The sequence below is a fragment of the Condylura cristata genome, unplaced genomic scaffold (assembly GCF_000260355.1).
Source record: "Condylura cristata isolate star-nosed mole 26May11 unplaced genomic scaffold, ConCri1.0 scaffold00012, whole genome shotgun sequence".
Lineage (NCBI taxonomy): Eukaryota > Metazoa > Chordata > Mammalia > Eulipotyphla > Talpidae > Condylura > Condylura cristata.
Genome location: NW_004567113.1, coordinates 44,986,894 through 45,011,447, shown reverse-complemented (window position 1 = coordinate 45,011,447; position 24,554 = coordinate 44,986,894). Strand labels below are relative to the sequence as shown.

The 24,554-nt window shown below is 34.5% G+C and overlaps 1 protein-coding gene across 1 annotated transcript in view; it reads left to right on the top strand.

The window, feature by feature from the left end:
* Positions 1-24,554, top strand: part of TBC1D19 (TBC1 domain family, member 19) — a 70,348-nt gene that overhangs the window by 8,235 nt on the left and 37,559 nt on the right. Inside the window, exons 2-9 of the mRNA XM_004681498.2 lie at positions 3,027-3,099; positions 3,999-4,044; positions 7,923-7,998; positions 11,195-11,269; positions 12,438-12,501; positions 13,066-13,112; positions 19,203-19,313; positions 23,809-23,881. Coding sequence (XP_004681555.1) covers positions 3,027-3,099; positions 3,999-4,044; positions 7,923-7,998; positions 11,195-11,269; positions 12,438-12,501; positions 13,066-13,112; positions 19,203-19,313; positions 23,809-23,881 — 565 coding nt within the window. The remainder of the gene's footprint in view (positions 1-3,026; positions 3,100-3,998; positions 4,045-7,922; positions 7,999-11,194; positions 11,270-12,437; positions 12,502-13,065; positions 13,113-19,202; positions 19,314-23,808; positions 23,882-24,554) is intronic.

The window sequence follows — 24,554 nt, the reverse complement described above, 5'->3', positions numbered from 1 at the left end:
AGGGAACATGTAATTCCGTACTGGTATTTCTAAATATCTAGCCTCGCTCTGCTCAGTCCTGGTAGCGAACGTACGTGCGGCACCTGCTGGTGGCACCACCGCTGGCCAGGGCAAGGGCTGTGCGTGGTGTAACCCGCAGGGTACCGCCGAGATGCAGGGCCGTGGCCAGGAACGCCGCTCTTGGTCCTGTGACCATGTTGAGTGCCTTAGTAATTAAACAGACCATGCTCTCTGTCTGATCTTTGTATTGATGATAAATAACTTTAGTGATTTGTCTTCAAAATAAAAAGTTTCAACTGCTTTGCTTTCAGTTTCCTGTAGCAGTTTAATTTGAAAGTGTGCCGAGACTGCCAGGAAGTCTATTAAAAATACAAACCCTTAGCTCTGTGAATCGGGATTTTTATATTGAACAACCAAAACAGAATAATAATAAAAAACTGAATGTTGAAGTCATATCTGAAAAAGCTGTGCTTTTTTTTTTTTTTTAATGTGAATCATATCTAAGGCAATGAGAAAGACTTATTGTTCTGTCATCTAATGATACCACTTTCAGTGTGTTTTGCACAGTAAGGTTCCTAAGAGTGCTGATTTTGTTTGAAATATGGGTTTTGCTGATGATAAACCATGTTTGAGAACTGTTGTGTCTTACCGTGTTCTTGCATTGTTCTGCCTTTGGTTTTCAAACTTCCCCAAATTTGTATAGTTAGTTTAAGTGATTGGTGAATTTGGTTTGCCATTGGCATGAAAGTAGTGCATCTTGAAGTGCTGAAAATGTTAGGAAGAATAAACAATTATTTCCCTGATGGTCTTTAAGTCGTGCTGCCTCTTAGTTGTTTCCAAAGACAGTTGCATAAAAGAAAATCTGTTATACCTTTGTACTTTATAGTGAGTAGGGTTTGTCAGCTTTTAAAATCAGGAATAACACACTGGAAACTGGTCTTTTCAGTAAAAAAAAAAGTTTTATAAAGTTCTTTGTTTATTTAGGGGGAAATTGGTTAATAGAAGATTGTCAGGCAGTAATCCGTGGTGAATCAGTACTTGGGGTACAGAAATGAAGACGTGATCTTTGTGGCTTTAAGAGTCAGGTAGTGTGCTCAAGCTAGGTGGGCTGAAAATTACCTTGAAAGTTAATAAGTGCTATCTTCGAGGACACAGTGTACTGTCTTTGCAGGCAAGGGAATGGAGGGAGTCAGGAAAGGAGGTGATATTTGGAGGGTGTCTAGGAAGTGGCAGGCATTTTGCCAAAGTGATGAGGTGGCACTTACATCTGAGCAAACGATGTGAACAAAAGTCTGGGAGAGCTGGGAGCATCTGTGAATATAGTTCTCTGTGACTCAAGAGTAGAGTGTAGAGTGAAGAGGTCTGAGAAAAGAGAAGGATTTGTGTGTTTGCTGGAATAGCGATAGATGAATTTGGAGAGAGAAATTGTTCTACAATGGGAAGGACCAGCTGTGCCCTCTTGTGAAGTTTAGATTTCCTGTGTAGATGCAGTGTAGAGACTTATGTTAGGAAGATAATGCTGGAGGATGGAATGGAAATAGAACTGGTTCATTCATTTAATGGAAATTTAATGAGCAATTACTATGTGGAAGTAGTCTAGATATTTAGGAAACAACAGTAAACAGAGCAGACAATGGTCTCGTGGGTGTTGGTTCATCCCCAGCTCCCTGTATTTTGGATATATGGGGGTACCTTATCACCAAGCTTATTATAAATTTTTCCCATGGGATCTGGCTTTACTATTTGTTGTTTGGTTGGTTTTTATGTGAAAATCAGGGCAATTTTTTTTAAAGATTTATTTATTTGTGCATACAGAACTGGGGTACAGGTCAGAGGCTCAGGGGTGGCGAGAGGCTTCACCAGAGACAGAGTGGGGAGCAGAACAGGCAGATAGACGAAGTACACTGCTGAGGGGAGCAGTGGGCGGGTCAAGAGAAGTCTGCCACACCATGTGGTCACCTCCAGGGCAGGTGGGAATCGAACTCATGCGGAAGTGGCTTTAGCTTCTCAGTGTTGTGTTTTAACCCGCTGTGCCACCAGTAAGGGCCAAGGGCGATTTTTTAAAAAGAAGAAAATCTCCCTGACAAAAATGCTACCTTCCCAGAAAGAGATTGATTCCTAGAAGAGTTTAAGTGGACTTGCAAATAATGGAAGTTTCTAACTTGAAAGATCTGTGGATGATTGAAAACTACAAGAGAAAGCAGGCTGGTGATGAGTAAAAGATAGGATCAATTTATAATTTCTTAGATTTGCAATGCTGGTAAGATACCCTAATAAAAATGCCTTCTTAAGAAACAGACTTCTAGAATTTGATAGAGAAAGATGATGAAAGATCAATGTTTGAATGTAGTTGAAGCTATTGTAAATTGGAGAAATTATTATTTTTTGTGACAATTATAGTGTGGAAAACCAGTAATTCTACTGTAATTTGCTACCATTAATTTTCTCCTCCAAGCATGCACTTGATGATGAAAGACACTAATAAGCTCTTGTAAACTTTAGTTTTAGGTATCTTTTGTACTTTTAGGCATTTTCCATAAATAGGCACAACAAATACAGCTGAACAGTAAGCACCAGTCCAGGAGGAAGACATTAGTCAGAAGTTCATCTATACGGGGTGCAACTGGGTTTTTGGTTTTTAGGGGTAGATGCTGTGTATGTTGGACATCATATTTAAGTAAAGGAATTTATAAAATCTGAATATTCTTTCTACTACAAAACTAGATCTTAAACTGTCATAAGTATAAAAACCCTCGGTGATGTTTTCATAATCTACACGTTTTTGTAATTTAAATGCACTACAGTGTATAACTACAGATCCTCTATTTTAAGAGTAGGTAAAATTGTCCTCTCTCTTGTGAGTTATTCTAAATAATTCTAGGGTGCTCTGCTCTCAAAGTGGATTTTAGGATAGTATGATGTTTGGATACTCCTTTTCAAAAATGCTGTCAATAGTAAATATCAACCTAAATGACTTATTTTTGACCTGTTTTTTCCTTTCTTTTTAATTTTTTTTCTAAAACTAGACCAGTCTTCAGAGACCTGAAATTAAACTTGAATCACTAAAAGAAGACATTAAGGAATTCTTTAAAATATCAGGTTTGTAAGTTGCTTTTTCCCTAATTCTTTAAAGCAAAGTAAAGAAATACTTTATTTGAAGGACACATTTTATGCCTGGTTTTCTAATTACTCATTCAGAATTGTGCAGTAATGACTAAATAGGTTTCTATTTTGGGACAATAAGAATGATCAGATATTTCAATAAAATGCTATAAAAATGCAGAAATACTGTGGGAATAACTTGCTGCTCATTAATCAGTTTCAGGCAGTTTATCTTCATGGCCGTAATACATCCTGAATATATTAAGGATCTTAAGTAATTTGTCTTTTACTTTTCATTATGGCTTTTTCCTTCTACGCTCCTTTTCCTTCCTCCATTCTGTCTTTTTAAAGAAAGCAAAAGAATTTTTTTTTTCTTTTTTAGCTAGAGAGGTTTTCTATTGACCTTGAGACATAGGAACTGCTGTTAAGTGGTTACTTACCCCGGTAAATTCAGGCAGTCAGCAACATGTTAGCTGCTCCGAATGGTGGTACCTATAACTTGCCTCTCAGCTTCAGGCATTTACTGCACTGTTAGTGGCTGCGACCACACTTTCTCAAGAAACTGCATCTGGCCCTTTCTCGGCCCATGCCTTGCAGTAGCCCACAGCCAAAGATTTTGGCATTCGTGGGGCAACCAAACAGTGGAAGAAAGAAGAGTCCTACCATCTTGAGAAAATGATACAATAGTTTTGCATAAGAAATAAAGACTTTGCTACTCATGGTTAGCCAAATATAGAGGAAATAGTTCTTTAATAACACTTTTACATAGCCACTGGCGGTTGATAAGGTTATTTCAAGTGAGTATGATGCTGCAATGTTAGTGAGGAAAATTTAATTATAATGTGTGCCCATTTTTATGACTCATATTCATATATTTTATTCTTTTCTAAAAACAGGTTGGGAGAAGAAACTCCAGAATGCTGTTTATAGTGAGCTGAGTGTGTGAGTTTTTCCAGCCTATTTTGAGATACTGTTATATTTAGCTATATTTACTCTGTGAATTATTGAATCTAATATAGCCATATGTACTCACTGTATTGTTATTTCTCATTAGTATTTACATATAGCATCAAGTAAGATAATGCTTTAAAAAATTAGTGTTGCCAGAGGATTAATAATAAATAGGTAGTGGTTTAACCCCCAAATTTTTTAATTCACAGTTCACTTAGCTAGTGCGATTAGGGTGAGATATTTCTCATAAGGGAATATTTAAGTAACTGCTGCACACCGGCACTTCTTCCTATTTTTACCTTTTTTGGACTTTACCCCTTTTCTTTTGTTCTTTATTGAGGTAACACTGATATGCAGCACTGTATATGCTCCAGAGGGCACACCCGCCATCATGGCACCCATAGTCCTCACATAGCATGGAGCTCACTCCTTCCTTTGAGCTCCACCTTCCCCCTGCATCTAACTCAATTTTCCACTCAGATTTCTAGGTTTGTTTTGGTTTGATTTTGTCTGGCCCTTTGATTTTTGTGTATATTTCAATAGGAGTAGAATCATCTGGTATTTGTCTTCCTCCTTCTGATTTATTTCTCTGAGCACAATCCCCACCACCTCTATCCATGTTGTCACAAATACCAAGAGTTCCTTTTTTATGATTGAGTAGTATTCCATTGGGTATCTATACCACACATTCTTAATCTATTCATCTGTCATTGGGCACTTAGACTAATTCCATAACTTGGCTATTGTACATAGTGATACAGTGAACATAGGAGTACATATTTCCCTTTGAATTAGTGCTTTTGTATTCCTTGGGTAGAATGCTGGGAGTTGAATTGCTGAATCATATGATACATCCATTTTTATATTTTGAGAAACCTCCACACTGCTTCCATAGGGGCTGGGGACCAGTCTATATTCCCACCAGTTGTCCAAAAGGGCTCCTTTGCTCCAAACCCATCTCAGCACTTATTTCTGACCATTCTCACTGGTGTGAGGTGGTATCTAATTGTGGTTTTGATTTGCATTTCCCTGAGGAAGAACATGTTTGGCATCTGTGTGTCTTTAGAAAAGTGTTTATTTAGTTCTGTTCAATTTTTGTTTGAGTTTTTTTTTTTTTGAGGGGAGGGAGGAGATTGTTGAATTGTGTGTATTTTTTGTTGTTGAATTGTATGAGTTCTTTGTTGATCTTGGATATGAGTCTCTCTCAGATGCAAGTATTTTCTCCCATTCAGTAGGATGTCTTTTCATTTTAATGATAGTTTCTTTCACTATAGTTCCATTTGTTTATTTTTGCTTTCATTTTTCTTGTTTTTGATGTGAAGTCCCCAACGACATCAATGAAGCCATGGTGCAGAGGACGGGTATGGTAAAGAATGATGTAAGATACATAGATAGGGATATACTTTCTACTCACAACTTTGTAGACTGGATCCTAAAAACATTTGAATTTCAGTTTAGAAGCTTAAGCACGTTAGTAACATGATCACATTCGCATTGTAGTTACTCAGTAATGTGCTGATCATCTAACATGTGCCGGGCATTATGCTACACATGGGAAGTGCAATCACTGGTAGACAAGCACATTGTGCTTGGCTGACAGTCAGGCAAATTGTAAACAGGTTGAAATTAATGTGAGAAAAGAGACTGTTTAAGAATATCTAGCAAAAAATATTAGTTATCTAAAAACAGTGTTTGTAGAATAGAAAAAGTGAGAAGTGTTTAGGGGAATAGGTTGAAAAAAAAAGCAGGAGTGATAGAGTCACAGGTTTCTGAGCTTTTTCCTCTCTGACAACCGTTATCTCTTCCTGTTGTGAACTATGATTTCCATAAGGACAGAGCTTTTATCTTGCTTTGTTCACTAATGGATCCCATTGCCTAAAGTTCTTAGTGAATTCTCATTAAATATTTCTGGATAAATAAGATTTTGGCTTAATATGTGATTTTTTGGGTTGCCACTTCTTGTTTCTTTTTATTAAAATATAAGTTTGTTTAATTCTTTTTTTTTTTTAACATTTTTTTTTTTTTAAGATTTATTTATTTGTACAGAACTGGGGTACAGGCCAGAGATGCGGAGGGTGAGAGAATTCACCAGAGACAGAGCGGGGAGCAGAACAGGCAGATCGACGAAGTACACTGCTGAGGGGAGCAGCGGGCGGGTCAGGAGAGGTCTGCCACGCCATGTGGTCACCTCCGGGGCAGGCGGTAATCGAACTCATGAGGAAATGGCTTTAGCTTCTCAGTGCAGTGCTTTAACCCGCTGCGCCACCAGGGAGGGCCTAAGTTTGTTTAATTCTTAAGATTATCAGTAAGCACGCTGAAATTTTAGTCCTCAATTTCTAACTTTTAGAAATTTAGTAATAAATACCATTAAAATGGTGGGATTTTAGAGCAATATTTAATTCTAAACTGTGTCTCTTATTGAGATATTTTGAGCAATATGAAATATGTAGTTTTTAATCTGTCTTCCATATAAGACTAAGTACTGAGTGTGTTAGGATTATCTTTTTTTTTTTTTCATTTCTGAGTGAAGAAACAGTGATTTACTTAGGTATATGAAATATACGATTAGCAGAAAGTATTAGTTAGTGGAACTGTCTTAATAGATGAGATGACATAGGTTGCTGTTTTCTGTTCCAGAAAATTTTGTCGAGGACATTTCAGCCTTTTACACTTAGGTTTTAGGGTAAAATGCATCTAATTTGGTCTAACAGCAACCCTTTTTACATGTTGAGATCTTACTTTGGGTGCAGAATTTCTTGAGAATGCAGTCAATGGTTCTTGATTATTAAAATGTGATTGCTGTATGTACTGGCCCCATGACTGGTCTTCACTGGAATTATATGTTGTTGTGAGAGACATGGAACCTGTATTTAAGTAAAAGCCAGCTCCTCGTGTTTTTCAGCTGCCTACTGTCTTTGAGTTCAGATCACTGTGTGCCTCAGTCATCACAGTCCAACCATTCTGGGTTTTTTCATTCTGATTTTTAGACAGTCCAGATATTCCCACCTCTGGATCCTATGCTTGTCCTTCTACCTGTATATTTCCTCGCCCCCAGGTCACTGCATGGTTGATTCCACCATGTCTTCACTTTTGGCTTGGTTCAGATATCAGTTTTCCTAGATACTTACTTGCTCTCCTTTTCTTATGGCACTTATTACTAACTGAGATTATTCTACTTGTTTGTTTTTGTAACTATTGACTATATTCATTAGACTTTTAGGTACATTAGAACAGGGGATATTTTCTTGTTTACCAACACAGCATTTGTTGAGCAAATCTCTTAACGAAAACAATACATTTTAATATAAAATATAATGTTGCTTAGAAAACAAAGAATTTATGAGCTATTAAGTTTTTAATTTATTTAAATTTGTGCACTTGTGTTATAAATATTTAAATATAGATATTATGAAATATAGCATGGATGTTATTTCAACTGTGTAAAATATGTAATTATGGAAAAGTAAGTTGGAAGAAAAGAATTGTTATATTAGTAAGTTAATAAATTTTTTCTACCTTGAAAATTCCTTTAAATGTTATATTTACATATTAAGATGTATAGTTTTGACACAGGTATTTTCATATGAGCATTTATAGAACTAAATAATTTTAGAGTCACCTCAATTTATGAATTCAGGTTATTATATAATTTAACTTTTAGCAACTAATTAAATTGCTAATCTAAAAATACAATGCTAATAGGATAAGAAGAAAAGTCTTACTAGGCTGTTGGACCTCATGTAAGCACAGAGAACTGCCAACAAATATTCTTTTTCATTTCTCATATGCCTGCGGGGCTAAGTCATTTCTGACCAAAGAGAATCAATTACCAAAAGTAATGCACGGTATTCTGCTGCTTCCTTTGCCAGGTTTCCTTTGCCTGGTCACCCTGCTGCGCCTCCGGAACATCTCAAGGAGCCTCTGGTCTACATGAGAAAAGCGCAGGTCGGCTGTCATTCATTTCAATTTTGTTTTCTCATGGCAAATCATATAACTCAGAGCCGAACATTCCTGCACGTATCAGGAATATGTCCTGCCCTGAAGCATGGACAAGAGTCTGTCCAGTTGCTGTGAGCAGAGATGTGAATGTGTCATATCCTAGCAGCGGCCACCAAGGCACTGACTGCTGTGAGCAGTGTTTGCACATTTCCCCTGTACAGTCAGCGGCCGTGAGTCACTTCCTTTAACTCTGCTAATCCCCAGAACATCGAGTAGAAGAAAAAATACATGTACCATTATTGGTGCGAAATTTAACACGTGGTGAAAATATTATGCAGCGTTTCACTCCTCACGCTTGGTGATGTTAAAGGGGCAGAAAGGGAATGCACTGACTCATGCTTCTCTTAAAACTTTTGGCTTTTGTGACCAGTTACTGACATATTTGGAACATATTTGTCCTTACAGGAGGCTACTACATTGTACTGTGGTACAGGTCTCAAATGAACCTGCTGTCTAAAATGGGGTGAAAAATTAAAAAGCACTTTAAAAGAATAAAATAATTCACCCAGAAAAGCTGTTAAATGGAGCCTGAGTTCTGTCGCACGCACCTACCTCTCTTACAGCCCCCTGGCCCCGTGTGGCCGTGTTTCCGAGCCTCCCCCAGTGCTGCCAACGCCCTGGGATGGCCACTGCTGCGGCGAACATCACAGTCCGCCTTCCTCGCCATCATCTTTTCAGGAATTATGATGAAAAATTCAGATATACCCCAAGGAACCCCAGAGATCCATCACCCAGCCTCAAGTGTTCATAGTGTTTCTGCACCTCTGCGTAGCGTTCAGTTACCACATTCCATGCAGGGGATGTTAGGCAGATTTTTCACTTTTCATTTTAAAGAACCTAAGTACAAACATTGGTCAAAATGGTACCTGCACTTCCTCAAGTTTAATCAAGCGTTATTTATAATAACCAAGAACTGGAAACAACCTAATGCCCACAAACTGACAATGGATAAAGGTGGTGTGGTGTATATATACAGTGGAATATTATTCAAGTATAAAAAAAAGATGGACCCTTGCCATTGGTGAACTACGTTTTGATGATACACTCCTAAACCCTATATGATATGATGTATCACTACTTCAACTAAAAACAAAAACGTCTTCAAATCAAAAGCACATCATTTTGTGGAACTATAATGAAATAGGAAATTGCATATAATATAATCTTAAATGGAAAAAGGAAAATATGAAAAAATATAATTCCACACTATCTGTAACTACACATATACGTATGTATAGACACGCACACACATAAATATCTCAGTTTGTCACTATGCATACAAAAAAGGACAACAAAGTATTAACAATGGTGGATGGATGGAGCGTTATAGATGCTTAGTTATGATTTTGCTCTTTACTATATTTTTCTTTTTTCAAAATTATCTTGTAAATGTTACTTTTATTATCAGAGAATAACTAATATCTTTTTCCATTAGTTAGCTGGGTTATGTTTATTGTGTCTTTATTTTTTGTCAGGGTAATGAAAGTAATATTTTTAATTTGTACTTTTATAGGGTATCTTTACATGCTATATCTTTATTAAATGACATTCACAACTTATTTTGTTGTTATAAAACAGTAGTGAAGTAGTAGATAAAAATTCCAATGTGGTTGTGATTCCTTTGTCTTTCTTGACTCAGAAATTGCCTGATTTATAAGCTCTTGAAATCCTTTCAGTTATATCATAGATTCCAATTACTAGGAAAACTGATTTGAAGGCAACAATAATTTCATTTGGAGAGGATATGGGTTTGAGTAAAAGGTATTATCTTCCAATTTAAGCATTGTAAATGTAAAAGGCCATTCATTTCCCTCTTAAATAACATTTTAAATGCTTTTTATTTGTCTTGTAAGTCTTTTAGGTAGAAACCATTACTTTAATTTTCTATTAATGCACTATCCTTTTCAATAACCTATTTGCCACTTTTATTTCTTTTTAGAGGATGTTAAGTATACATTGAAACTTTAATTTAATAACAAAAATAATAGCTTATTAAAGTAACTATATGAATAATCGATTTATAATTGACTGTTGAAATTAACTTATTTCAAGTTTACAAGAAAGACAAGAAATAGAGAAGAAGGTAGTCAAAATGGTGAAAAAACAGTAAGATAAATCTAGATTATGACACATTCTGAACGGTAACTGACTGGATTCCTCATGAAAGTATCATGAAAAACAAAAGAACAAAGAGACCCTAGATTAAGCTAGAGTCCTAGCTTGAAAGAGACCTAGGCCCTCCCTGGTGGTGCAGTGGGTTAGGACACAGCACTGCAAGCCAGATGCAGCACTGCAAGCCAGCCGCAGCCACTTCAGTGCAAATTCGATCCCCAGTCCTGGAGGTGACCCACATGGCACCGCAGACCTCTCCTGTCTCTCCTGCTGCTCCCCTCAGCAGTGTATACTTCATTGATCTGCCTGTCCTGCTCCCTACTCTGTCTCCGGTGAATCCTCTCACCTCCCTGCACCTCTGGCCTGTACCCCAGTTCTATGTGCATAAATAAATAAATCTTAAAAAAAGAGAAAAAGAAAAATGAAAGAGACCTGACAATCAAATGTAACATAATGATTGATTTTTTAGTGGCTCCTCTATTTAAAAATATTCTAAAAGCCATTTCATGGATAACTGGAAAACATTAGTGTTAATATTCTATGTGTTATATTGGTCTTGTGGTTATATAGAAGAAAGTTATTCTTAAAACTTTCCAGTTGATGTGTTTAGGGGTGAAATTTCGTGTTTGGATAAACTATCATAATTTCTATAAAGTTTTATTTTACTTACTACTGTTCATAGTTTTCACTAATTGAATTTATAAAATGCTAAATTTAACTTACCATTTTGTCATCTACTATTTTTCCTTATAATATTCACCACAATATGACTTGTTTTATTATTTAATCTGTCTTCATTCCCCTTCTCTGCCAGAGTATGAGTTCAGTGAGGACTGAGACTTCCTGTTATTCATGCACTAATGATATGTCTGGCATACAGAAGGTGGTCATAAGTATTTGTTGCATGAACTACTGACTGAAAATAATCTCAACCTCATCATTTCAATATAGTTCATAATATCTTTAATTTTAAAAATCAGTTTTAGTATTATTAACCAGAAACAATAATAGCCTGTTCCTTATGTTTCAGGGAAGTTGGGAAAAAAGAATTTTGAAGAGTTTAAATAGTATGTGCACTGAATTGAGTATCCCACTGGCACGAAAGGTACTTTTAAAACATAAGTGTTTTTCCTACGAATCAAATACCAGTATGAGTCATGAAATTATAACTCTTAAGCATCTTTATCTTTTTTTTTTTTTTTACTAGTATATCAGTTTGTTTGGGAACAAAAAGCTATAAAATGCTGATTATGTGGGTGTATTTGATAATAGATTTCTGTCACATGTACTGTTATATATGCATCTTTCAGAATAAATAAAAGTATAGAAGCTACAATATAGATTCTTTGGAGATTTAGCTATAAAGGTTATAATTAAACAAGGTAAAATTAATGATTTTTATTACTTTTAGTCGCCTCTTGACTAATTAGCATAATGACAGGCTTCTTGAATTAGAGATGGAGTTCAGGACAACTGTCATCTTGTGATAGTCAGCATGGTACCATCTTTCAGTATTCATGTAGGAAATACAAAGGATCATTTATCAGCTCTTTGCAGCACTGTTTAAATCTAATTACATTAGATTTATTTAGATCTAATCTGTTGCTCTGGGCTTTTAGTTGGGAGAAATAAAAATAGGAAGAAAAGACACTTGAGGAATGTTTTGAATTCTTTATAGCTTCTTACAAGTAGGAGAGAATACATAATCTTTACTTCATTCTCCCTACCTGTTTATTCCCTGCTGTTATACAGGATAAATAGATGTACTTTGGATACTATCCAAGGGCAAAACACTGAAGTCACCAGAAAGCTGGTGTAAAAAGGAATACATTGATATGAAAGACTGTCTAAATATGTAGTATTGTGTAATATACTGTCTTTCACATAGGAAGAGATGCTACTGACTCAGTCCCACTCTCTTGGCCAGCCCCCCTTGCGATGCATTTCTGAGATTGCTGGGTGGGGTAAGAGAAGTGGTATGTGGCTGAGGAGCAGTATTTCTTTGTGAAATTTACTGGCTAGTGCAGATCACTTACCTTCTTTTCTTGGACTCATTAGCACCATATTCGAACCAAGCCATTGACACTCAATATAATAGTTATATAATAGTGATTTAAGTATAAGTCCAAAAAAAATTTACCATCTATAATGAAATTATTTTTCCTCATGTTTTGTAGCTTATTTAAACTTTCAGATAAATTGTTGGTTGTTAGTTTTCAGGTACATTGCTAAACATCATAAAATTAAACCAATTTTACAATTACCTTTTGTAGAGGCCAGTTGGAGAACAGAAAGAGCTTCTCAATAAATGGAATGAAATGGGAACTGATGAACCAGGTATATGAAGAACTTTTCTCAAAAATCTGTTAATTTTATAAACATGAATGACAATTATATATCATTTACTATAAAAACTAGGTGTAGGTAATTACATAGACAAACATATGCAAAGTCCTCCTTAGCAAAATGTTTGGGGAAGTGGGCAAAAAATGTGTGTCATACTGGAAGATGAAGCATGTTATTAGAGGTTCAAAAGGGTGTTCAATACAACTGGAAATAATCACTAAGCATTTGCATCGTATTCCATACTTTGAGAATTCTCATATAGAAGTTTTATATTTTATTGACTTTGTTTTTTCACATCAGCTATAAGTAATCTATTACAAATTTATGAAAAGGAAATTCTTAATTTCTTCTAAAATGTGTCATCTAGGTTGACAAGGAGAGAGGCTCTTTTTTGTGTTCCCAATGGATAATAAAATATTTGACAAGTATGTGATACCTAGAAATGTTTGAATTAATCTAATTGCACAGCAATGTATGAATCATTAACATTTATTTTTAACAAACCTTCATATATCTTAACTAGAGTTTTACTTTAATCTTTCTTATTATTTTTAGATTTAAGCCTCTTCAGACCTGTTTATGCACCGAAGGATTTTCTCGAGGTAGGTTCTATTGGATAAATGTGTATATTAATGAGGGTACCTCCAGGCAGAGGAATAGTCATATAAAATGCAAACCATTTAAACAGTAGAATGACATGATCAGATTTATGTTTGAAAGTTGTTCCTGGAAAATTCATTGGAATATGGAAAAGTTAGAGGCAAGTAAATTAACTAGGAAGATTTGGTTAAAAACTAATGACTATTCGTGGGGATTACAATTGAGATGGAAAAAAAATGTACAAAATGATGTAAAAATAAACTGTTGTAAAATAAAAAAATCTTTCTTCCTCTTAAAAAAAATATATATTTCATTTATTTTTTCCTTGAAATTTCTTTTATCTCTTTATTTACATGATTGAAGAATGTATCATTGGTTTACAGAGTTCACAGTACTTTGTACATATATGCAGTTAACCCCACCCAGCTGCAGTCACAATAACATACCTACCACCCAAAGCACCCAGTGTCCCAATAGTACATAACCATAGGTCACTGCACTCCTGAAAGGTAATTTTTATAGTACAAAAACATGGGATTGGAATCAGAGTGATACATTCCAATCCTAGTTCTGCCACAGAAAACATATATGACATTAAGCAAGTTATTTTTCTCTTGAGCATAAGTTCCCCTCAACCTATAACCGTTAACTTGTGGAAGATTATATGAGAGAATATATGTATAGCAATTAACACATAGTAAACCATAATTCCATTCTTAGTGTTGTGACTTAAGCTATAATCATGCAGTAGGTTGTAATCAGTTTATCTGCCAGAAGAATTAGTGGCAGCCTGAGGGATTGGAAAATTTTAGAAATGACTGATGTTTGAGATGTAAAAGCCTTGTAGGACTTTTAAAGGAGGTTTCTAGGCAAAGAGGGACCAAGAATGGAAGGAAAGAAAAAGGGAGAGAGGAAGAAAAAAAAAACAAAAAACTAATGACTACTGTCTGCAAATAGTGGCACAGATTCAACACACAAAAATCAGTAGCCTATATACGATTAATCTGAAGAAGAAAAAATCAAGAAAATGATACCTTTTATAATTGAAACAAAAATATACCAAATACTTGGGAATAAACCTAACAAAAAAGGTGAAGGGACTGAAGAAAGAAAATTATAAACTATTATTAAAACAAATAGAAGAAAACACAAAGAAATGGAAAGACATCCCCTGTTCATTGACTAGGAGAATGAGCAATTTACTGATTTAATGCCATTCCAATAAAAATCTCAATGACATTCTTCAAAGAAATACAACAAATACTGATGAAATTCATATGGAGCCACAAAATCTTCAGAGAGCCAAAGCTCTTTGACTGAAACAAAGGAGAATGAAGACATCACATACCTAGACTTCAAACTATGCTATAAAGACATAATAATTAAAAACAGTATGGCACAAAAACCCAGACACACAGACCATTGGAACCAAATAGAAAGCACAGAAATAAAGCCAAACATATATGGACAACTAATCTTTGACAAAGGAGCAAAAAATAAGCAATGGAACAAGTACGGTTTGTTCAATAAATGGTACTGGGAAAATTGGACCACAATAAGCAAAAGATTGAAATGAAACCACTACCTCACACCATGCACAAAAATCAACTCAAAAGGGATAAAATATATAGAAGAGAATATAGGTAAAACTACATGACATACATCTCAGTATCATTAAAGATTCATCTCCCAAAGCAAAGAAAATGAATGAAAAGATAAATAGCTAGGACTACATCAAACTGAAAAGTTTCTGTACAGCAAAAGAGACATTAACCAAAACAAAGAGATACCCTACTAATTGGGAGAAAACTATTTGCACTCCATACAACTGATAAGGGATTGATCCCAAAGACTCACATGACTCAACCAGAAAAAAATAAACAATCCTGTCAAAAACTGGGCAGCAAAGCTTAAAAGATACTTCTCCAAGAGGAAGAGCACATAACCAACAAGCATATGAAAAAATGTTCAACATCCCTCATAATCAGGGAAATGCAACTCAAAACCACAATGAGATACCACCTTATACCTGTGAGAATGGCACATATCTAAAAAAACTAGCAACAACAAATATTAGTGAGGATGTGGTGAACAAAGGAACTCTCCTACACTACTGGCAGGGATGCAAACTGGTCCAGCTACTATAGTAAGCTGTGTGGTGCTTCCTCAGATTACTAAAAATGGAGCTGCCATATGACCAGCAATTCCCACTTATAAAGGGATCTACCAAGGGATACAAAAACAATTCAAAAGGATACCTGCACCCCTAAGTTTACTGCAGCACTATTTATAATAGGTAAGACTTTGCAGCAATCCAAATACCCAAAAATAGATGACTAGTTCAAAAAGATGTGGTATATAAACACAGTGGAATATTATTCAGCAATCAAAAATGATAGACTAAGCCATTTGCAACAACATGGATGGAGCTAGACGGGATCATGCTCAGTGAAATAAGTCAGAAGAAGAAAGAAAAATATCGGATGATTTCATTTATAGTAGTAGTATAAGGGGAACCAAGTAAGAGTTCAAGAAAATAATAATAACAATAAAAAACAACAAAACAAAAATAAACAGGGAACTATAAATCAGAGACATTTTTCAGGGGAGGGGGAGGAAGAGGGATTGAAATGAGGGCAGAAAGAGCATGAAGGATGATGGTGATGGACTATAGTGATGGGTAAATTGGATTTGGAAATTCTCTGGGGATTATACCTGTAAAAAGAAAGCAAACATTGTACAAAAATGAACAATGATGTAAAATACATATAAATAAACAAATTGTTAAAAAAACAAAACAAAACAGTGACTATAAATCATGTAGCCTGCTACTTAGTACTTGTGGATGCTCAGCGAATTGTTTTTTTTTCTTCCCTATTTTAGTAGTCTATCAAGACATGATAAATGTCTGAGCTAAGAGAACAGCTTTGGAAATGGAAAGAATTCAACAAATTTAAAATAGATTGTAAAGGAGGCTTTGGGATCTGACTAGATATGGGACCATGAGAAAAAGAAAAGTATGATCTTTAAGTGTCTAAATGGAGTAATTGGGTAAAAATAACTTGCCCTGTGGTAGAGAATACTGGAGAAGGAACAGGTTCATTAGTGAAGATGATGAGCTTAATTAAGTTTGAGAGGCATATCAAGCATTCAAGTAGATCTCTTCAGTAGGGAGTTGAACCATTAATTATTTTAATTCACCTCTCTTTGATTCCACTCTTACACCTCACATATAATCCATCAGCAAGTCCATCAGCTTGTCTTCAAATTTTATCCAGATCTATACACTTCTTATCACACCACTGCTACCTCCTGTCCAAGTTACCATCTCTTGTCTGTACTATTTCAGTGGCCTCCTAACTGGCTCCCTGCCTTACCCTTGTGGAGAATCTGTCCTTAGCAGTTCCAGAGAAAGCCCAATCAATACAATTCAGAATAGTGACTCTTCTAGTATCCATTGATTTTTCATGTCATTCTACTTAAAAATTAAAGCCACAACCATGACTTTACACATCCTACTTAGTCTATTACCTCTGTGAATTCATCCCCTATTTTCTTCCTTCCTTGTTTTGCTCTAATCCACTTTACTCTCATTGCTTTTCCCTGAATTTCTGACCTCTGAGGGTCTTTGCTTTTTGTTTTCTCTTTCTGCAATGCTTCCCACCCCCACCCACCTCCAAACTCTCACTCTTCTCCAACCCTCACCCCCAACCAGATACCTGCCTCCATGTTTCCTCACTCTGTATATCTTTTCTTAAATGTCTCTTCAGCAAAGCCTTCCCTGACTTCCTTGCTTTGACCCTACATGCTTACAACTCCTTATAGCTTTCCTACTGTTTGACATGTAACATACTTTTATCATGTAACATACTTTCTTCTAATTTGCTCTATGCCCATCTTCTCCTAGTAGACAGAAGTTATACAAACACAGAAGAGTCTCAGTTTTGTTCAGTTATACCATTACACAGTCAGATAATGAAAAAACTCACAAGACTTCATAGGTACACCTTTTTGCTTTTGGCAAGAAAAAGGAAACACATGTAAACAAAGAGATCCAAACTTCAGACACATCTCCTGGGGGCCTCTCAGTTCCACAGGATGTGTTCTGTCTTTGAATTGTGAACCAAGCTACAAGTGAAAAACTTTGGTCTCGGGAGTTAAGACACAAGTTTTCCAAGGGATCTTTTATACCCCCGCCAGGTAAATCAAGTGCAAACCAGCAACCTGAACATTTTCAATGGATTGTGTAAATAAGTTGATATAGTGTACCTGCAGGGAACATTTAATAAGTCATGATCAATGAATAGTTAGTACATTCTATCTCATCATGGCCAAGGATCACTACCAGACTTCCAGGTATCTCTGGAGCTACAAGCCAGCTGCAAGTCTCTAATTCGCACAGTTCTTAACATGTTGTTGTTCAATAAAGAATTATTGAATGAGTGAGTATGCAAGTGAATCTTTCCTATTTTATTTCTTTTCTGAACCTGTTGGTTCATACCATATTGCCATTATAGAACATACTTAGAAATAATTTCAGGCCTCACAGAGTTTGAACCTGAATAAGAAGTTTCTGCCTTTGTGTTGATTGGCATTATTTCTCTTAGTTTATTAAAGGTTTCTCCCAAATTTTCCTTTTCTAGCTCTTGACAGCTAAAATGTCATATAAGTTTGTGTGGTTATCTTTAAGTAAGTATTCTTCTTAATAGTCATAATATTCAGTTTCCTTCAGGACTATTGCTGAATTAATCTTCTTATTATTCATACTGAGATTATTAATTCAGCAACATATTCTATAATTATTTCCTTATAATTTTGCATTTCTATATTTTCTCTTGTCATCATCCATGTATTCATAATTTCTTCTTTTATGTTCTGTGTTGTGAGTTTCCCATGTAATATGATGTTTTATTTGATAATCAGGTTAAATTGTGCTTTTCTATATTGATCTGTATTTAACCCTGTTGAGTCTCTGCTTAATATTTAATTCTAAAAGCAAATACCACTAATATATTTGGTTTCAGTTTAGTGTTTGCAACTTTAGGCTTTATAAATCTGTGGTATTATAGCATGTTCCACTTTATTAACCATTAGTTATTTTTATTAAGACTTTCTTCAGATAGGATTTTGTTTTGGTCATCATAATGTCCTTCACTGGACTGTTGATTATTTCTTTCCATATTTTTATATTGTCATTGTTTCCCTAAATTGCATGTTCATTGTTAGAAAAAAAAAAAACATGAGGAAAAAAGCAAAACTTATCACACAACAACAAACAGCCATTATTATAACTTGAACTTGATATAAACACTTTATATTTTTACCTACAATTTCCATATTACAGTATACAGACTGTGCTGTATTTTCTAATGTGAATTAACCATAATTTGTCATTCCCACTGTGGCTTATGCATTTTCATATTTTTCTATTACAAACAATACTTCATTAATATTCTTGCACTTTCTTTGTAAGCACTTTATTATGTCATACGTATAGAATTGGCATCTCTAGAATAAGAAATCTGCAAATATCTAAGGCATTTTTACATGCTAGATTTTGAAAAGTGTATAAATGATTGTTTTTATTAGGTAGATTTCTGAAATTTCTTTCTTTCTGCCCCCATGTGTTTAGAACTTATGCCCTGCAGTGTTGCTTTTTCTAAAACAATCTTTCTGAAATCTTTGTCAATATCTGTTTTTAAAAGGATTACAGTTGACTTTAAAATTTTCCCTATAAAATTTTCCCTAATAAAATTACAGTCAAGTGATTTTTATTTTTCTATCACCTTCCCTGGTGACATACCTGTAATCAAGAAATTTTTATTTTTGATTACCATCAAAAAGATTTCTTTCTAACTAATTTAAAAAGTGGATCATTAGTTAGCATATTAAGCCATCCTAGCTAAAAGAATGTTTATGGTATTTTTTTATAATTTATAATTTTATAATATTTTACAGTATACTTAAACAATATGTGTAATCCAAAGTAGTTTCTAATTTTATGGTGATACACCAAGAATATTATTGCCAATTTTATAAATGTAAACATTTTATTAATGAACTAACAAATTTTGTTGGATTTGTCTTTAAAGGTATTAATTAATCTTCGCAACCCAAATTATGAAAATGGTGATTCTCTTAGTTTCAGGACTCACTTGGGTTTAATCCAAGTTCCTCTGAAAGTAAAAGACATACCTGAATTGGTAAGTATAGGCATTTAAAATAAATTAGCTTACTTAAGAAAAATAATCATTAGAAAAATATTTCAATGTAGTATGTATCTATAACAATATGATAACCCTCATAAATAAATGAGGTGAAAGTTTTTTATTGTAATTTTGTTATATAGAAAATGAGTTGCCTTTCTAGTAAATCAAAGAGGAACTTGCATTGGTCTATACAGGCTTCCGTATACTTCCCATTTTAATAAACATCTTAGATTTGTAAGCAGCTTGTTGGAATTCAGGTACCTAATGAACAACTGTAAAATTGAAACACAATGTAATTTCATAAAATATCAAAAATGTACATTTTCTTTAGTTCAGTCAACCTCTATTAAGTTCGTAACATGGTGACACCATGTGGGAAGTGTGGGAAAGTAAGGGTGAGCTGGAGATTGTCTTTGCTCTGGTGATAATCAGTTTTGGCCCAGGAAGTTACTTTTAAAGCAGAGTAATTATAGAAAGGTACAAAGTTTCCTGAGTGGGATTAAGAAATTATCACTCTTGGATAATTAAGGAATTATCACCACTTGAGGTGATGTTAAGTGGCATGAGAAAAGATAATTATCGAATGGTTTCACTCACTAGTGGAATACATATAACTATAGCTAAACTGGCAAAATTAACATTAAGATTCTGTGAAAATATGGTGGTGATCAGAGAAAGGGGTGGGAGAACAGGACAAGGGATAGAAGGGATCGTGTGATTGTGTAATGGCAGACGAGTGAGGTGTGTACACTGAAAATTATATTGTGGGGGGGTCTTTTCAGAATTGTTAAAGAATGTAGGAAGAGCAAATGATTAGAGAAAATTGATTTCATTATCAACTGCACAGAAAAAAAGCGTAAAAAAGAACACATAACATATTATGTGACTCAGCAGGCATTAATATCTAATCATAATTATACAGCTCTTAATATGGATTTAATCAAGAAATGGGATAAAATTATCTTAGACTGATGGAAGGAGAAGAGAGTGTACATGAGCTCAAATCCTCATTTCCCATAAAAAAATAGATATTTGGAGTCTGTGAATTAAAAATAGAAATGTACGCTTGTTATTTGAAATATAAATACTGGGGGAAAAGTGAAAGTTATTGTCCCTGCCATAGTGGGCTAATTATGACTGTGTATGTGTTATGTCTTTTAGCTGATTTGTCTTCTTAAACTATTTGCTGCTTGTGGAAATAGTGTATTATGATGATTCGGTGGTTAGATTCTGAAGCCAACCAAAAAATTTAAATTATTGCTCTCCCACGTTAATGGCTGTATGATCTTGGGCAAGTCTTCATGACCTGGAGTTGTAATTTTCTCACTTGTGAAGTTTGTTTAAAAATAACAACCCATTTAAGTATTGTATAGATCAAAAAGTGAAAAAATATAAATGGGTAGAACTATGTCCCTCTCAAAGATATGTTAAAGTCCTAATCTCCATTATTTAGAATGGAACACTATTTGAAAATAAGATCTTTGCAAGATGCTTTAAACTTACTGTTTTAGTGGAACAGGGTGAGCCCTTCATCCAGTATGTATGATGACTTTATAAGAAGACACAGAAGAAGTAAATGACAAGAAGAGGCAGAGGTTGGAGTGATACATCTGTAAGCTCATGAACACCAGCATTTGCCAGAAACAGTAGAAGCTAATAGAAAAGCCTGAGACACATGACTGTCCTAGAACCTTAGGGGGATTATGGTCCTTTTAACTTCTTGATTTGTGAATTCTAGCCTCCAGAGCTATGAGAATAAATATCTGTTGTCTAAAGTTAGTGGTACTTTTTGTTCTAGGCAGCCCTGGGTAAGCAATGTTTTAAAATCATATAGACAACACTTGGGACATGGTGAGCAGTATTATTACCAAATAGTCTTATTCCTTAGTTTTTTTTTTTTTTTTGCCAATTACTATACTAAGCTACTTTTCTAAAGTGTAAAAAGCCTTACTACTAGTAGTGATTATTACTACTATTATAAAATATTATGACTATAGAACAGGAAATGACAGATTCTTTTAGAAGTGGGAAGTCTTCTCCAAGGTACTGCCATTTGAACTACATTGAAGAAATTCACTAACACACAGGGAAAAGATAATGTATGAAAAGATTCAGCATGAGTGGGATGAATTATGTCTCTGTCTGCCTGAGAGAAAGTGGAACTGAAGTGGATTCATAACAATTGGGAAACCAGAATCCTGTATCTAATTTTCAAGAAATTATGACTGTATTCATCAAGAGTATGGTTAGTCTTTCTCTTCCTACCATCATCAGGATAACCTGCCCTTGCCTGTCTTAAATCATGTGGCCCACTCTAACGATTCTGACTCCGAGATGCCTGGTTTATCTGACCCAAGCAGATCAAACCATCCTGGCATGTTTGCCGGAGTAGTGAATTTGGTGAGGCTCAGTGAAACTTGTGATCCTACAATGGATGGTCCTTCCTTAAAATTAGCTCACGGTTTATGTATTGTAACAATTTAAGTATTATACATTGTATGTTTGTTACTATTAAGAGGGAGTTTCTTGAAATTAAAATGCATTAACTCTTAAGTGAATTTTACTAATTCAGTCATGTGAAGGCAGCAGGTTATAGCTGAATCTCAATGGGGTGGCCCAGCCCCCCAACCCCTGATATGAGAACTGAACACCGTGGCTGCTGGGGATGAAAATGTATATGAAAGACATTTGTGTCTTCCCAGAGCTTTAGGTCTTCCCAGAGCTTTAGGCTAGGGGGTAGATAGATAGTAAAAGTATCACTTCAAGATGATGTATTTATATGCTTTGATAGAGGTTGATAAAAGAACACGTGTGCATAGAGGTTATCAAGGAAGGTGTCCCAAAAGACAGGCTACCTGGATCAGTCTTAAAGAAAATCTGGGAAGGGGGGCTTAGGTCTACTGTTAGTGAATAAGAAAGATAGTCCAGAACAGTGAAACAGAAAGTTGGTGTTCAGAATTTGCTTTTCTTTAATTGTAATTAGCATGAGTTAAATTCTTCATAGCACTAAACAGAATCTAATATTGAATGGTTTATTGGACCTATGTTGTTTCCATAGTATTAAGATCAAACTTACTTAAAAAATTAAATATGTTACCATTGATTTTAATGATTTCACTGAGGGAAGATTGCTGAAAATAAATGGAAGATAGTGATTGAAAATGAAAGAATGACTGTTTTATCTCTTTAATCATTAAAAAATGGTAACATAAGATGCAGAGCTTTTTGAATGTATAGAAAAATCAAGTTTACTTAAAAATTAAAATATAATGGCAGTTATTTAAAATCAGTACAAAAATGAAATGCACATTTCTGTTAGACTGTCTTAAAGGGACATTAACAATCACTAACTTAAATAATGATAGATCATTAGGAAGGATTAAGATTAATTCCATTTTTTAAAGGAGAAGGAAGTTAGGTTTTAACAATTAGAATAGTAACAAAACACTGAGGAAAATATTAATAGAAATATTTAATTACTTAGGGAATAAAAGTAATATGAATAATGAGGTTGTTATATATTTTAAAAATAACAGACAAACATGATTACTTTTCCTAACATTACTAGAAAAGTAGAGGAAGTCTGGAGAATAAATCTAATTTATCTTATTTTAACAGAGCATTTGGTTGTCTAATTTTACTTAAAAATTAAGTTGCTTGGAATATTTGCACTGTTTAGTTGGTTAAGAGCTGAGTGATTACAGCACCATAGAAAGCACAGATATAGAATTATATTGGTAATTTTAGACAATGACTTTAGAAGATAAAATTGATAAGTGCTTCATAAACTGTATGTGTGCGTGTTTCAGGAAAGATTTAAATGCTCTTAGTACTCAAAAGGATAATCATCATTCCTTATTTTACTGATTAGTTCTTTGCCTAAATAGACTAAATCAAGGACTGTTTAAAGAAGCTTCATTTTTCCTTCTTATAATGTTTTATAATTTTTATGTAAATAAAATATATAATTCAAGGATGTCTTTATGTTGTCTACTTGTTTTTTTCCTAACAGAGTGGGGGGGGGGAAGAAGGTGTCCTTTATATTGCTTAGAAAGCATCAAAATATTTTAAACTATTTTTAGGTAGGAAAAATACAGAGAAAAAATGGCACCAATGGCTGTACATTTTAGAGAAATATTGTGTGTTTAAGTTTCTTTTCCTACTATATATATTTATTTTCATATGTTTTGGTTTGTTTTCCCATTACATATATTCTACACATTTTCCCTAGAATGTTGTATCTTTTCATGTTTATTTCACAGGAAATTAGTAATGGTTATGTGTGGATGGTAAAAAGATTCATGATTTTAAATTTGGACTGATGCATTAGTATTTAAAATGTAAATAATGTCCGTTTCTTTTTTAGATTTTTGTATGAAGTAAAGATTCACTAACAATTTTTATTTAGGTTGATGTTTAGGTGAAGGTGATATTTTTGTAATAATGTGTAGCAAACTGAGATGTCTGTTAATTCTGTGCTATTTTTCAGAAAGAGTTCTTCGCGGAACTGGGCTTAACAACAGGACAACTGGGTATAGATGACTCCACACAAGTGCCTCCTGGTTAGTATTTTTCCTAGACGGAATAGACTTAAAGATACATGAGAGTGAGTTTAGGATTTATCTGTCACTCCCAAATTAATAGAGTAGTTTTTTATTACGTGAGAACTATAGTTTTTGCCTCTGCTTGGTTACTATTAATTACTTAACAGAATCCTGTACATTGAATTATCAGAGTTCAACTAAGTTTTATCTTTTTATTTGAACGTCTTGAAAATAATTTTGAAAGGTAATTAAACATACCTAAGTCATTTTGTTGGCAAAATCTTTATAATTTTTAAAAATTGAATTAAGATTGCATTATAACATGAGTTTCAGCATGCATCATATCACTAAAATCCAACATGTCTGCATACTGCATTAAGTTCATCACCAAACGTTCCATTTTGTCTTTCACCATATATTTGACCCCATTTTCCTACTCACTCCCCTTCTCTTCTGCTAACAAGTGAATAAATGGTCTTATAGCCTAGAAGTTTATTTTTGTTTTACTTAGTTCATCCATTTGTTTGGTTACTCTGCTACCACATATGGATGTTATCATATTGTTTGTCTTTTTTTTCCCATCTGGCTTACCTCACCAAGTGTGACAGCCTTTACTTCCATTATCAGTTGAGTAGTAATTCATTGTGTATGCTTACCACGTCTCTACCCAGGCATATGTGAATGGGCACAA